This window comes from Pararge aegeria, chromosome 2, assembly GCF_905163445.1.
Source record: "Pararge aegeria chromosome 2, ilParAegt1.1, whole genome shotgun sequence".
Lineage (NCBI taxonomy): Eukaryota > Metazoa > Arthropoda > Insecta > Lepidoptera > Nymphalidae > Pararge > Pararge aegeria.
Window position 1 is genome coordinate 11,917,788 of NC_053181.1, and position 14,514 is coordinate 11,932,301.

General features: G+C 40.6%; 2 protein-coding genes across 2 annotated transcripts in view; one reads left to right on the forward strand and one right to left on the reverse strand.

Annotated features, from left to right (window-relative positions):
- The first annotated feature begins 1,110 nt into the window (after window positions 1-1,110).
- Window positions 1,111-6,518, forward strand: LOC120628341 (phenoloxidase-activating factor 2-like). Its single transcript, XM_039896668.1, has 7 exons — window positions 1,111-1,417; window positions 1,616-1,911; window positions 2,696-2,839; window positions 3,382-3,479; window positions 4,465-4,725; window positions 5,454-5,655; window positions 6,357-6,518. The coding sequence occupies exons 1-7, from the start codon at window positions 1,111-1,113 to the stop codon at window positions 6,516-6,518; spliced, it is 1,470 nt and encodes a 489-aa protein (XP_039752602.1).
- A 444-nt stretch (window positions 6,519-6,962) lies between these two features.
- The window catches only part of LOC120632746 (zinc finger protein 423 homolog), a 30,059-nt gene continuing 22,507 nt past the window's right edge, over window positions 6,963-14,514 (reverse strand). The window contains exons 4-8 of the mRNA XM_039902737.1: window positions 13,316-13,523; window positions 11,466-12,113; window positions 10,617-10,907; window positions 9,826-10,146; window positions 6,963-8,390 (exon numbers count right to left, since the gene is read on the reverse strand). Of these exons, the coding sequence (XP_039758671.1) occupies window positions 7,551-8,390; window positions 9,826-10,146; window positions 10,617-10,907; window positions 11,466-12,113; window positions 13,316-13,523 (2,308 nt within the window). The 3' untranslated portion in view covers window positions 6,963-7,550. The remainder of the gene's footprint in view (window positions 8,391-9,825; window positions 10,147-10,616; window positions 10,908-11,465; window positions 12,114-13,315; window positions 13,524-14,514) is intronic.

The window sequence follows — 14,514 nt, forward strand, 5'->3', positions numbered from 1 at the left end:
GTTACCCTGTTGTGTCAGCAGCAAACGATGGGTCTGAAGTCTAAAGTTTGCTAGACTAGACTAACCTCCAGGTACTTAACTCGACAAACACATTATCGTTTAAAAATAAAATGTTACCATTTACAATAGAGTGTACTATTTATAATACATACTGTGATCTGTGTATGATTATTGTTATTATGGACTTTGACCTCGACACCTTTCAATGAATTAAATGTGAAATCGTTAACGTGTATCCAAAAAAATTTTGGTTGAAAATAAATCTACCTATGTGTTTATTATGTTATTACTACATATTCTGATTACCCGCCGCATCCGTTCATTCTTCGTATATTTAAGTTTTGAATAACATAAAGTTTAGATATTTTTAAACCGCTAAGAAGGTTACTTAAACTCTGTATTGCATTCAATGTAATTAAATTCATTGTTTATAGCGCACGTACTCTTTCTTCTTCGCTTTTTATTATTTGTTGTCCCTTCACGAGGAACTAAGAATTTTAAGTGCTCTAGCAACTCAGGGGCACCAATTTAGGCCTTTCATTAAATTTGCAAGAAAAAATACACATTTAATCTGTGTGTTTAAGGCGAAGTCAATTTACAAAACTTAAGTCGCGAGTCGTATGTGTATAGTTTCTTACAATTTAAATCCATGTTTGACAAGTGATACAGAAAATGTCCTTGGATGCGTTCAGTTTTATCTGAATGCACTTGATACCCATACCGTGCTACTATAATCAAGAATACTACGAAGAACACTGTGTACAAATTACACAAAATAGATATATATTCAAAATAATAATTGAGATGATACCAAAGAAGTAAATATAACACAGTGTGATGCAAAATAAATTAACTGCAGCAAATGACGACAGCGATTGCTACGGATTAGTAATACACATTTTGTTGATTGCGTCAATTTGTCGCTATGTAACCACGCGCAAAATACCATGAAGGCTACAATTGTTAGGGGAATACCAATTGTTACAGTAAGGACATATTTAATACTGGCTCATCTCATATGAATTTATAACTATATTACCAAACGAGTCCAATGCGATCAAAGCCAGTTTATGATTAGCCGGGCAGCCGCAAACTTACACATATCGTATAATGTGTTTGTGGCTCTTGACCGCCTGTTTGGGGCTTTTGCCTGGAAACTCTTCACCACCTGCTACAATTGTGGTTGTGCAAGGCGTGCCTACGCCTATACTTCAGCCTACAACGGCAGCCGCAACAACAGCCACAGCTGCTACGACCACGACGACAACAACCACGACCACAACTACGACAACAACGACAGCCCGTCCAACAATTGCAAGTCCAACGACTGTTACAACAACAACAACAACAGCTGCACCTACAACAACAACAACAGCTGCCGCTACAACAACTACAACAGCTCGAACAACAATCTCCGGTAACATCATACAACCATCATCATTGACGACATTAACACTAACCACTGCAACACCATCAATGACTCCTAGCTCATTAACTAATACAATTCCAACGGTGTTAACTAATACACCGTCACCTGGTGATGAATTTTTACCTGTCTTACTTTGTAACGATCCTGATGTGATATGTATATCTAATCCTGATGAAAACGCTTCAGGCTCGCTGCAGATTGACCCGCGGCTTGGTACTACTCCGGCGGCGTTGCAGGCTCCACTTATAAGCGGTTATAGTGCGCAAGTGCCAACGTTTGATACGGCTGTTAGATTCCCTAGAGAGCGTAGAAGCATAAAATACAGAAAATGGAGGTTTGAAGATTTGAGGAAAAGCGAAGAGTTCGCAGATGATAATGAACACAGAATACGTAAACGGCAAAGTTGCCAATGTGTTCCTGCTGGCACTTGTGCTACAAGCTCCTCTGGCGCTGGAATGATTGACTTCAGAATAGTGACTCCGGTATGTTATAACATTCACATGATATTTCAAACTCATGAGGTAAAATATACCAACATTTTATAGTTAACTACAATAAATGTGCAAAGTTTGTGCACCGAGACAGTATTTTAATCATCTTTGACCGCCGCTAATCTTGGGACGAAAGCTCACGAAACATGGAGTTCCTGAATCCTGACCTACAGTATTAACCGCAATTGAAAAAGATTTTATATAACAACTTAACAAGGTGTCCAAAATCACAAAATGTATAGAAAATCAAAGCCTTTTAGAATTGTAAGAAATTAACATGATCACAAAGTTTATCACGGAAAAAAAGTTTCTTAGGCGTATAGGTTTTTCTCTGTTAAGATAGTCTAATTATTAAAGATACAATCTAAACAGACATGAAAACGGTATCAAATAAAAGAAAATTTTTGAAAATATATCCATTTCATCTGCACATTACTGTGTTTTGCTGTGTACCTTTGTTTGGCTGTATCACTCAACCAATCTGATGAATACTAGTACATATATAGCATCCTGGATCCTGAAGATGGGAGTACAATACCTTTTATCCTGAAAAAGCGCTATGTTAACAAAATGTAGCTTTTGTCACCTATTCGCTGTTTCACAGTTAAAGCAACCTTGTAGAAATTTCGCATCCAGATAGCTTGCATTCTGGAGGAAACATAGACCTAGGATACTTTTTATGCCAGAAAAACTAACTGTTCGAGCGCATTAAAAAGAAACGAATAAAATGCTTTTACGATTACGACGCTGACGCTAAAAATGTTAACAATTTCAGACAACCGCTCCCTGCCCTGCTGGCCAACAATACTGTTGTGGAGGTACAGTTGCTACAATAGCCTGTGGCACCTTACAGACGGTACCAGCTACAGTAGTTCAACCGGCTGCCGGGCAAGCTAGTTTTGGGGAGTATCCATGGCAGGTAAGAGTGCGCAGGGCCCTAGAGAATCTACTGATCTTGTATACAGGTCAGTTCTGCAATGGAATCTTTGTACTTACATATAGCCGATATCAGTTTACTGATGGACTAAAGGCTTCTCCCGATGAGAGGATTAGCCCATAATCGCCACGCTTGGCAGGCGATTTGGTGATCGCAGTCGATGGTAGTAGTAGTACGGAGGACGCTGCTGCCCGCTCTTAGTTACATTCCTTTAGTCGCCTCATACGACAGCCGCGAGATAACGAGGGGTGGTGACAATTAATGTATTCTGATATGACGTCACCACACGGCACAAACATAGGTTCGCATTGGAAAACAAATATAACAAAAATTAATCCATTTTAATATTATCAATGCCAAGGTGTGTTATTTGTTTTGTTGTCCTTACTGTTCGACTTGTTTTTTTGGCATTGAGTTAATTGAGAGAGCAACATATGCTAAGTACTACATTTATCCCAAGAAAACAAACTGTTCCCACGGGATTTCCATACACATACCTTAACATTTTTTTCTAATGTTTTCAGGCCTTAATCCTTACAAAGCAAAATGACTACATAGCTGGGGGAGTTCTCATAGATCAACTGAACATTATAACAGTCACTCATCGTATGTCACCTTACGTGTAAGTATTCTCAGTCTTAAGATGCTATCCACAAACTTGTGTCCGATAAAGTCCCGTTTTATCATAGACTTTGCATAAGCAAGGTCAAAGTATGCCCCATCTTAGCATTAGCCATCGGTATTGGCAATAGAGTTAATTGGAAGGACCGAGAGTTATACGCTAATTTTATCCCAATAAAACAACCGGTTCCTATGGTACGAGTAGAAAACCATATAAAAGCGAACGTGGAACGCGGGCAACTTCTATTTTTTTACATCCGAGTATAAAAAGAAGAAAAAAACCACTTTAATAATTAAAACGTACGTTGCGTTGTTATGGTGGTATATGTAGCAGTACCATGGCAGTACATACCTGCTAAGGAATACTGCTACGTGGATTTTCAATAGGAATCCAAGATGATACCACCGACAGCCAGCGACATGGACTCCTTGGTTATGTTAAGTTATAATAATCTAAAAAGGTTTTAAATATTTGTGATATTTTAATGAGAGATCGCTCGATAAAGGTATATGGTACAGGACCATTCAATCTAAGCCTCCTCATATACCCTGGTTTATGAATAGTAATATTAGTAGGAATAATTTAATTCTAGCATTTAGACTTAGATCTGGGCACATGCCTTTAGGCAAGTTCAAATACCTAATGAGGAAAGTTGATTCTCCCAATTGTGATTTATGTGGTGAGGTAGATGATGTTTTACACCTACTAATGGCGTGTGTTCGGAATCACAGCTTGAGAGAAACACTAACCTACGAACTGAATATTAATTTTATGAACATTGGCATTTTTAATTCTATTATTAGCGAACCGTTGAGCACTTCGGCAATGAAACTTTATAGATTCGTTGGTGATTCTCTCAAATTGTTGTAGTTTAAGATTTATGTTTATTTAGGATTCATATTGTGTGTAACGATGGGGCTGACATATAGGTAACCTAAAAAAGTCCCTTAAAAAAATAGATTAAAAAAAAAAAAAAAAATATTAGTGTTTCAGGAACGGCGCCAAACGTAAAAGTTCGGTTAGGAGAGTGGGATGCAGCAGGCACATATGAACCAGTTCCTTTTCAAGAATACACCGTGACGAAAGTGTTTACACACCCATCCTTCAACGCAAACACTCTACAGTACGATATTACAGTACTAAGGCTGTCGGCGTCAGTGCCTTTGACTCCAATGGCTGGTTCAACTACTACTATTAACAGAGCGTGCTTACCACCATCTACAACTACGACTTATACTGGGCAAAGGTGAGCTGTTATGCCTTAGAAAATCGTTTAATCTATTCATAACGTCACGTCATAACCATTAGAAAGTAGCAGGAATTACCATGCAAAAAGCTAGCATAGCTTTTCGCAAACCGGTCTCACGAAGGAGCACTTTTATTGAACACCAAATCATAAGAAAATAATCAAACAAGAAAGTATGAAAATACTTAATATGAACCTTTCAAATTTTGCGCGGTGAGCATTTTGTATTTGGAATTTGTTTGGCGAATTATAAAAAGCAAATTAATCATTGAACCTCAGATAATTCAAAAGTTCCATGTTTGCGTTTTCTGTCTTTTTGGCCTGAATATTTCTAAAGAAGTATGTGTAAAGCATTATAGAACCCTTGTTGTGCGTACCTGACTAACTGTGGGCTAAGTAGGTATATGACAGTAAAATATGTTCAGTTCTAAGTACCAACTTCATCATCATCAACATCATCCGGCCCACAACAGGACACGGGTCTCCTCCCACAACGAGAAGGGGTTAAGACCGTAGTCCAACACGCTGGCTCAGTGCGGATTGATGGACTGCTCACGCCTTCGAGAATATTAACACTTAGGCATGCAGGTTTGCATTTCAACGCACCTTATATTGTTACAGTAAGTTACAGGTGCGTGCTGGGATTCGAATTTGGCCCCCCGAAAGTGAAGTCGAACTCCAATCACTGGGCTAAAACCGCTTACTAATACTTCAAACTTTATTTGTAGATGTTGGGTCTCAGGATGGGGCAAGGATATGTTTGGTCTCCAAGGCCAGTACCAACAGATTCCAAAGGAAGTCGACGTGCCCATTGTCGCCGCAGCTACATGCCAAACACAGATGCAAACAGCTCGCCTGGGTTCTACATTTGTGCTAGATACGACTTCATTTATATGCGCCGGCGGGGAGGCCAGTAAAGATTCCTGTACGGTAAGTATCTTTATTATATATTTTGACGGCCGATTGGCGCAGTGGGCAGCGACCCTGCTTTCTGATTCCAAGGCTGTGGGTTCGTGACAACGCTTTCGCTTTAGAAGCAGGCGTTACTTTGTGGAAATCCATAATATATTATGAAAATTAAGCTTAATTTGCTATACCTACTCCGGGAACAGCAGGAGAATCTGTATGGTGTTATTTATAATTTCTTCAATCCGTATCCATTATTCAATCCGACTCTACAATGAATAATTGTAAAGTAAACATCTCCTGAGGATTTCACTTAACAATTATTCATTGTAAAGTCAACATCTCCTGATGAGACTTCGGTTTCTGAGCGAAACGAGCATAGATTGCCGAGGATCTGTTTGGTGTGGAGTAAACGGATTGAAGAAATTATAAATAACACCATACAGATTCTCTTGCTGTTCTTGGAGTATAGCAAATTAAGCTTAATTTTCATAATATATTATGGATTTCCGCAAAGTAACGCCTGCTTCTATCCAATATCTTATATATCAGTTTATTAATACGTGCCTTATTTTCTTAATCCATCAACCCGTTAAGGATATACCCTAATTAGCAAAGAGTACTTACGATACTTGACATCCGAAAAACAAAGCTTCCTTCTGTTCTAAAATGTAGTCACAAATGAACATTCCTAACTGTATAAAGTATTCAATTTAACGTTTCAGGGTGACGGTGGATCCGGCCTCGTGTGCCAGGTGAATGGACAGTGGACAGTGGTGGGTCTGGTGTCTTGGGGGCTGGGCTGTGCCAACGCTAACGTGCCTGCAGCCTACGTGAACGTCGCCGCTCTTCTTCCCTGGATTCAGCAGCAAGTTGCCACTGCTTAAATCTACAACCATATGCTACTTTCATCTTATAATTCTTCATAAGTACCTTAATTACTTATATAGTGGAATCTCCACGCCTTATTTACAGCGTAGCATCTGAATTTTTAGGTTAATAAAATGATTTAAATAAAAGATTACATTGACTTAATACCTTCCTTTTGAAAATATTAGGTAAAGGTAGGTAGGTTATTTTTAAAATTAGAGTGCTTTTGAAGAAGATTTTAGATTGTCAGATTCTACATTGCTGTTAAGGTGTAACAAAATTAGGTTATGAAAATAACTTTAATAGTATTTTTTTTTCCAAGTAACTTTAAGTTTCAAATTCCAAAGGAAAATGAGGGTTTGGTTTGAATCAGTTTACAGGAGATATTAAAAGTCCATCTTTATCCAGTGAAGCTTAACATAATAATTTATTAAGTTAACAAGTTTATACAAATACTCGTGTAAACATTATAAAACATACGTTCCCTAACCAACATAAACGAAGACGATCTATCTAAGTTTTACATATTTGCGTTCTAAACGCTCAACATTAACAGACGCAACTATTTAACAAAACTAACTAGTGCATAATTTGCAAGGACGTAATCTAGTATTGCAGTAGGACTGGATCCCACACCGGACGATAGCGTTCATTTACAACCGAAATTAAAAATCAATCTAATCCAAAATCATCAAATGGCAGATTAAAATTAGGAATGCAATCATTTTCTTACCCTTCATGTAGATCATCATCATCATTAATAACCCATTACACTAGCCCACTAAAGAGCAAGGGTCTCTTTTCAAGAATGAGAAGGGTTTTGGCCGTAGTCGCGATTAAGTAAATTATGAGCAGGTTTCCTCTCGGTTTTTCCTTTAAAGCAAGTGAAATTTGACTTGATTATAACGCACTTATCTCCGAAAAGGTAGAGGTGCGTGCCGGGGATAGAACTTGGTTTCCCCGAATCGAAAGCCTCCTATACCTCCAATCTGTCATCCGTAGGTTATGGATTAGATTGATTGTATTAATTTTGGACGTTAGATTTTCATTCAGTCTCCGTCAGTTTTCTCTATTTTCACTACCGGCGGAGAAGTAGATACTGGCTCGGGCTGCGGGGGCGGCTGAGGAGGAGGGGGCGATGACACTTCAATATATTCATCGTTGCGTTCTTCTTTAACTTCTGGTTCTCGCTTGACTGTCACTTCATTATCAACTGGGGCTGGAGTTGATACCGTAGGCTGCGATGCTAGGTCTGTCGGTTGCAAAGCAGCCCATGCCGATGCCGCCCCACGAGCATAGGCTTCATAGAATGCTCTCTGGGCTATTTCAGCTTCTTCAAGGTGAACGAACGCGTGGTTATCGAGTTCGGCTCTGAAGAAGAACTTCAGTCCGCAACGGCCACAGTCATATGGCCTGGGTGCTGATGCGTGTTCTGGCAAATGCCTTTGCAGTCCCGCTGCGCTTGTAAACATAGCCGAGCAAAGGTAGCATGTAAACGCTCCAATGCCAGCGAATGTGTGTTCTATAAGATGGGCTTGTAGGCGGGTAGGAGAGCCGAGGGTTCGACGGCAAAGACGGCAGTCATGATCGGACGAAGGAGGTGGTCTCGGGGCAGCGTGACGAGCGTAACAAGCACTGCAGGCCCTCGCTCCTTCGCCAGCCTCACTTTCCGACAAAGCTCGGAGACATATTGCACATCTCTGTTCGTCCTCATTCGGTCTTAAATGAAAGCGGGCGTGCAAACGCGCTTCAGCCTCCGAAGCTAAGGTCTGACGGCAAATGACGCAGGGGGCTGGTAATGCAGGATGGTGCCGTGCCATGTGAGTCAAGAACGCCTCTTCTGATGGTAGCCTTGATCGACATCGAGCGCAAGTATCACCAGCAACTACCTGTAATACAAAAAAATATACTAGGTATAGGTAATCTTATTAGATATCAAAGATAAACATAAATGTGTGCGATTCTTATGAACAATGCAGTTTGTAAGAAAATATTCTGTCCTTCTTTGTTTCCATAATCGAATCTGACGCTTTTATGCTTAGCGTTATTATATCACAAGGTTTTATTTTTGCTAGATACGCTCGGAGTCCAAGAACATCATACCGTAAGCAAACAATGTAACCCGTGTAAGTTTTGACGAGCAACGGTGAACGCTGTGAATTTAAGTAGGAGGTCCCGGGTTTGATTCCGGGGAAATTTGGGAATTTATAATTTCTGATTTTTCTCTGGTCTGGTGGGAGGTTTAGGCAGTGGCTTGTTACCACCCTACCGACAACGACCTGCCGCTAAGCGATTTAGTGTTCCGGTGCGATGTCGCGTAGAAACTTATTAGGCGGTATGACTACCATACTCCCTAACAGGTCAGCCCGCTACCATCTTAGACTGCATCATCACTTACCAACAGGCTTGCAATCTCTTACAGGCAACCTTTGTAGACATGACTTACAGCAAGAGAACGGGATAGTGCCAAGAATGTTGTAATATATACATAAATACCAAAATATATAGAGTGGGATTGTATATGTAAGGTGAGTTTGCAATCAAGGGCTAACTTGGAAAAAAAAAATTAAGGAAATTGAAGATGTAGGAAAAAAGTATTTCAAGTATGAGCTCCTTTCCAATTTATAATTTCAGATTAATCTCGTCTAGGTTTCAACATTTCGCCGTCGCTAGTAACCCCGAGTACAAAAGCGTCCCGGTACAATGTCACGTAGGAAGCGATTAAATAAATAACTAGCACTTTAGCTGTAGCAGAGCGTTTTGTGACAGAACTCGTCCAGAGAAGTACTATTGCTATGCTTATCCATATAACAGCATATAAACAGCATTGCTGTGTTCCGGTCTAAGGCTGCCAGTCCAACGGAGCGGAGCGAGGAAGCGGGGCCGAGAAACGGAGAAATATTAATTAATAGGATTGTACAAAATCTCCGCTGCTTTTAAGTGAACCAGACACAGTACGCAACTGCGCTCCGCATTAGTCCGTTTCTTGGCTTCGCTGCCTAGCTCCGCTCTTGTGGACGGGCAGCCTTGCGGGCGTGGATGCCGGGTGCATTACAGGCACATGAGAATTAACACTCACGCCTTATGCTGATAGACACAAGACGGAACTGTTTAGGACGTGGACGTAGTCGATGATCGTCCAGTTACACCACCAGGGTCCGGCCAGTGGCGTGCACTTCATTTATATATAACACGTATAGGAGAAGTCTTTTTGCCGTTTTATGCAATTATCCTGCTGGCAAGAAACCGAGTGCACGCCACCGGGTCCGGCTATTATTACTTTGAAAAAAGGGACCTTGAGATAGAATAAAAAAAAAACAATACCTTGCAATGTGTAAGTTTATGCTCAGCAAGTACGCCAGCAGAAGGTAGCACTTCGTCACAGATGAGGCACTTGTGCCGCGCCGCGCCTGCTCCGGAGTGGGCACGAGTGTGCGCCTCTAGTTCAGCCCTACTTCGCGTACGTTCGCCACAGTATGCACACTGTAATGCCACAGCGCCATTCTTACGCCTGCGTTCATCTCCGCCTGACGTGACAGGCGCATGGCCATCGCCCCCACTAACGCATGGAGGACTCGCTCCGTCTCCTTCAGTGGCGTTGTTATTTTCTGTTCGTTTGGCTCTTATTATATCACCGTTGGCACCCTGTTAGTAATACAAAATATATTATAACATTATCTAACTGCCTCGTTTGTATAGTGGTAAGAATCATCAATAACGGATCACAAGGCCAGCCCGAGAATTGTGAAGTATTGGATTTTACTGTTAAAATTATCTCAGTACCAGCCTTAATTAAGAAATTGACGGGAGATATCTATCCGCGTGCCTCGGGGAGCACTTTAAGCCGGTCGGTCGCGGTTATTATCACTATCATGTGATAATTATCGTTAGAGGCCATTATCCCGCATTGGAATAGCGTGGTGGGTTTACACACTATAAAAGAGGAAATCACTACCCAGCCGAAAGTCTTTATTATGATGTTGATGATCATTTGAATTTATTCAGCGGTTAACTGAACTCTGTCACTCCCCTATTATATCTCTATAAACTAACCTTGGATAAGCAGCCAAGGTACGAGTAAAATTAAGAACGTTCTGGAACACTTGTAAACTTACTTGATGCGCAACAGCATGATGAGTTTGTATGTGGCGCTCTAGTAGATATTGCACAGCGAAGGATTCAGTACAAGTTGGAACAGGGCAGCGGAACGTGTGATGTGCCGCCGCGTGGGCCCTGAGCGCACGTGAGCCGGAGAGCACGGCGCCGCAAGTGCAGCGCGCGGCCGCGTGACGTGCTCGCACGTGGGCCGACCCTTCAGCCTCCGTACGCAGCGCTCCTCCAGCGGAACCACAGGACCGACATACCCACACTTTGTTTTCGGCACTATGAGCCATTGCGAAATGTGCCTATAAATAACATAATATTTTTATAATACCATAGGTAACCTTGGGTTAATAATAGACTAATTCCTCATGGGGCATCAATCCAATCAAAAATGAATAGGATTCAAATTAAAAAAGTGTCCTCAGCTTATTAATATCGCACAGTAAAACACAGCCTGTTGAAAGAAAAAAAAGGATGATGAAATTGATGCAAGCAAGCGGAAAACGTCTTGGTTGGTTGTCGAAACTGCTTTGTTAGTCTTTGGATCACTTAAACTAAACTAAACTAAACTCATTATCGTTGGCAAAAAAAAAATTTTTCAATTATCATGTTTTCTGTTAAGAAATTTTGAGTTACTGTCCAGAGTTTAAAAGGTTGTATGATTTTAGTCCCTCTCATTTGAGGAAGAAGCCTGTGTTCAGCAGTAACTGGGATATTAATAAGCCAAATTTGAATCTTATATAACAATTTGAAAGAATCAAGCACATTCCCATGAACCTTTGCATTTTACGCAGGTAAACTTAGAACAGATTTTGAATATCGAAAAACTTTAAATTAAAACGAGTTCATCGGATTCTTACCTGTATGGCTACTTTTGAATCAAATATTTCTTTACAAAGATTGCACTGGTACATATGATGAGCGTGCATGTCAAAAAGATGTTTCTGCAAATCTTCAGGTGTAGGGAAACTGCGCACACAACTGTGGCAGGTATATTCACAGGACACGGCGAGATAATGTGCGGCCAAGTGACGCTCAGAGGCCGCCGCATCGGCGAACGTAGCCCCACAGTGGAGACAAGGTGCGGGACTCGTCCTTCCCAGCTCTCCACCTTCTTCAATATGAGCTTTTAAATGTGCTCGAAAAGCTTCGAAGTCTGGAAGTGCTGCGTCACACTGATTACATAAAAGAGTACTCGGGGATAGAGCGGTTTTTGGTGTTGTAGAACCCGAGTTTAACCGAACACGTTTAGCTGGCGATAGATTTTCGGGACTACGTCTACTTAAGTCGGTCGGCATAGGCTGATCGACTGTGTACTGTACAGAAGTTTCTCCATTCAACAGTGCTGAGTGTGCAGCGCGTACATGTAGCTGTAACTGTTCCATGCTGGTAAATGTATCCCGAGTGCAATATATGCATGCAAGTAGAGTAGGCGGCGGCTGAGAAGCGACTCGGCGCGGGGGTGTCATTGCGGTTCCATCAACGCCGTGGACACTTGACATGTGGGCCTGAAACAAAAAAAAAAGAATAAACATATGGGATTCTATCGACACTGAATTGTCTTGCCGGGGATTATTTAAAGTGACTGCTAGGGTTAGTAAACCAAAAAAAATAATAGAAATAGGTAGATTGGAACCCTTTGAAAGTAGTATGATTTTCGAACGATTTTGGCGCAGCGACGGGCGCTGTGGTTTTATTTGGAAGGTACCAGGACTGGTGGCAGACTTTGGCCGTGGCTGGCTGCCACCCTACCGACAAAGACGTACCAATAAGCGATTTAGCGTTCCGGTTCGATGTCGCGTAGACACCGATTAAGGGTATAACGTAACGAAAAGGGTATATCCCTAACAGGTCAGCCCGTTACCATCTTAGACTGCATCATCACTTAAGATCAGGTGAGATTGCAGTCAAGGGCTAACTTGCATTGGAATAAAAAAAGATAACAAAAGAACTACTCCTTTTTCTGATGTCGGTTAATAAATAAATTTTCTTCATCCATTTTTCCTAACATTTACCTCATATTATGCAGGGCCTCCATTCTTCATAGGTAGGTACTAGGTATCTATTATATATTAAGCTAGGTACGGCGTAAAAGTGTATCATTATAATGCACAGCAAAATTAATAAAATCCATATCAATACTATTTAATATTGTAAATGCGAAAGTGTGTCGGTTTGTATTTTGAAAGTCAAATTTATTTTCCCAAAATGTCCGTGTCGGGGAACGAGCATAGGACCTCCCACTTAAAATCCGAGCGCTCACCACTACGCCAAGGAGGTGTGCTGCCGGGGACTATGTAAAAAATCTATATATATAATATAAAAGAGAAAGTGTGTGGGTATGTTCCGTATAGGCTCCGAAATGGCTGGACCGATTCAAGGAAACTTTCAGGGAATCTCCGGATTGACCTGGCGAGTAATCATGTAAAGTTTGGTGACGATCGGAGCACTCCTATTTTTGAACTGTCAAATACAGCTTTTATTTTCTATAATGATATTCTATTGTTGGGTGTACATGGGTGTAGACAATGATCTTCACCCGCTCGAGAAGAGAATAGAAGAGAATGAATACGTAGAGAAATAAATGATTTAATATATTATGAGACTTCAATTAAAAATTTAATGATAAGTAAGTTTATTGTTTAAATAAAATAAAGCAAAATCTAGCCCGGTGAAGCGGGCTGGGTACGCTAGTGATTAAAAAAATTACTTGTAGAAGATCAGGTCGCCGGAATGCATCTCCGCAACGCAAGCAATGCAAGGCCCGCTTTCGATTTGTTTCACGACCCTCACGCTCCCGTTTGTGCCCCTGCATGTGGGACGTGAGAGCGGCGGCTGTGCTGTACCCTCGGTTGCAAACGGTGCATTGAAACGGCTTTTGGTTGTCGTGAGTTTTCATGTGTATCTTCAGATGGTCGCTGAAATTATAACTTTAGCGTTAATAAACTTCCAGCCACTAGAAGATGTGAAAGTCAACAGAGTTAAGAAGACTTGAATAGGCCTTACGTTGGTCCTAAAGGACGTGGCATAACGTCGCTAAAACACTGGTAAAAAAATTGCATACATACGATCTTACTATTACTGAAAAATCATAACTTATGCCACGTCAGACTTAACACGTAGCCAAGTTGACTCAATGTTAACCATCACGTTCTTCAACTAAGATTTAAGGCATTTTAGAGCGCAAGAAAGTACAGCATACAAGAAAAACATACATTCCACAAGTTATGATACTGTCGCGTAGTTTAAACATTATAAATAAGGTGACTACTAGACAATAATAAAAGACCTTAAATACCAACTAAGTAGGTACCTAAATATAAAAAAAAACGTAAATCTACAAATGGAATTTTTTATCCAATAACAATTATTTGTTTCACAATAACACAAAATATTAATTTGCGTAGGGACACGTTTAAGGGTAAAAAATGCTCATAATTTATAGGATCGAACTAAATGGAAAATGAAATAGAGGAAACAAATGATAAGAAATTGTTCCTACGCTTAAGAAATAAGATGTCAAATAAAAGTTCTTTGCTTTTATTTTGAGGTGATCCTTGTAACGACGTCTTATGGTATAAAGGCATCTTTAAAATATCTAACTCAAACTCTTATTGTTTAAAAAGATCTCTTAGCTGAGTATATTCAAGTATGAATCCAAAATTGAATGAGATAAATCGTCTTTATGTGACCAGAGGAGACAATTTGTCATTGGAGACATAAGTACCCACATAATGCGCGGACCAAACATAACTAACAAAGAGGCTTTCACGCAAACTATAGAATAGTGGCGTTCGCCCAAACACCTCCGCTAATGGCCGCGCTCGCCGCGCCAGTTTAGGAATGGCCCATTATTTCATTTTTGTGAGACCCTCAACGCCATTTGTCAGCGCATCAACTCTTTTCACT

Bases quoted from the DNA above. Each gene is read 5' to 3' on its own strand.
- LOC120628341 (XM_039896668.1), top strand. From the start codon at position 1,111: ATGTGTTTGTGGCTCTTGACCGCCTGTTTGGGGCTTTTGCCTGGAAAC. The intron at 1,418-1,615 runs GTAACATCATAC...AAAACGCTTCAG, and splicing joins AGCTCGAACAACAATCTCCG to GCTCGCTGCAGATTGACCCG. The intron at 3,480-4,464 runs GTAAGTATTCTC...AAAAAATATTAG, and splicing joins CATCGTATGTCACCTTACGT to TGTTTCAGGAACGGCGCCAA.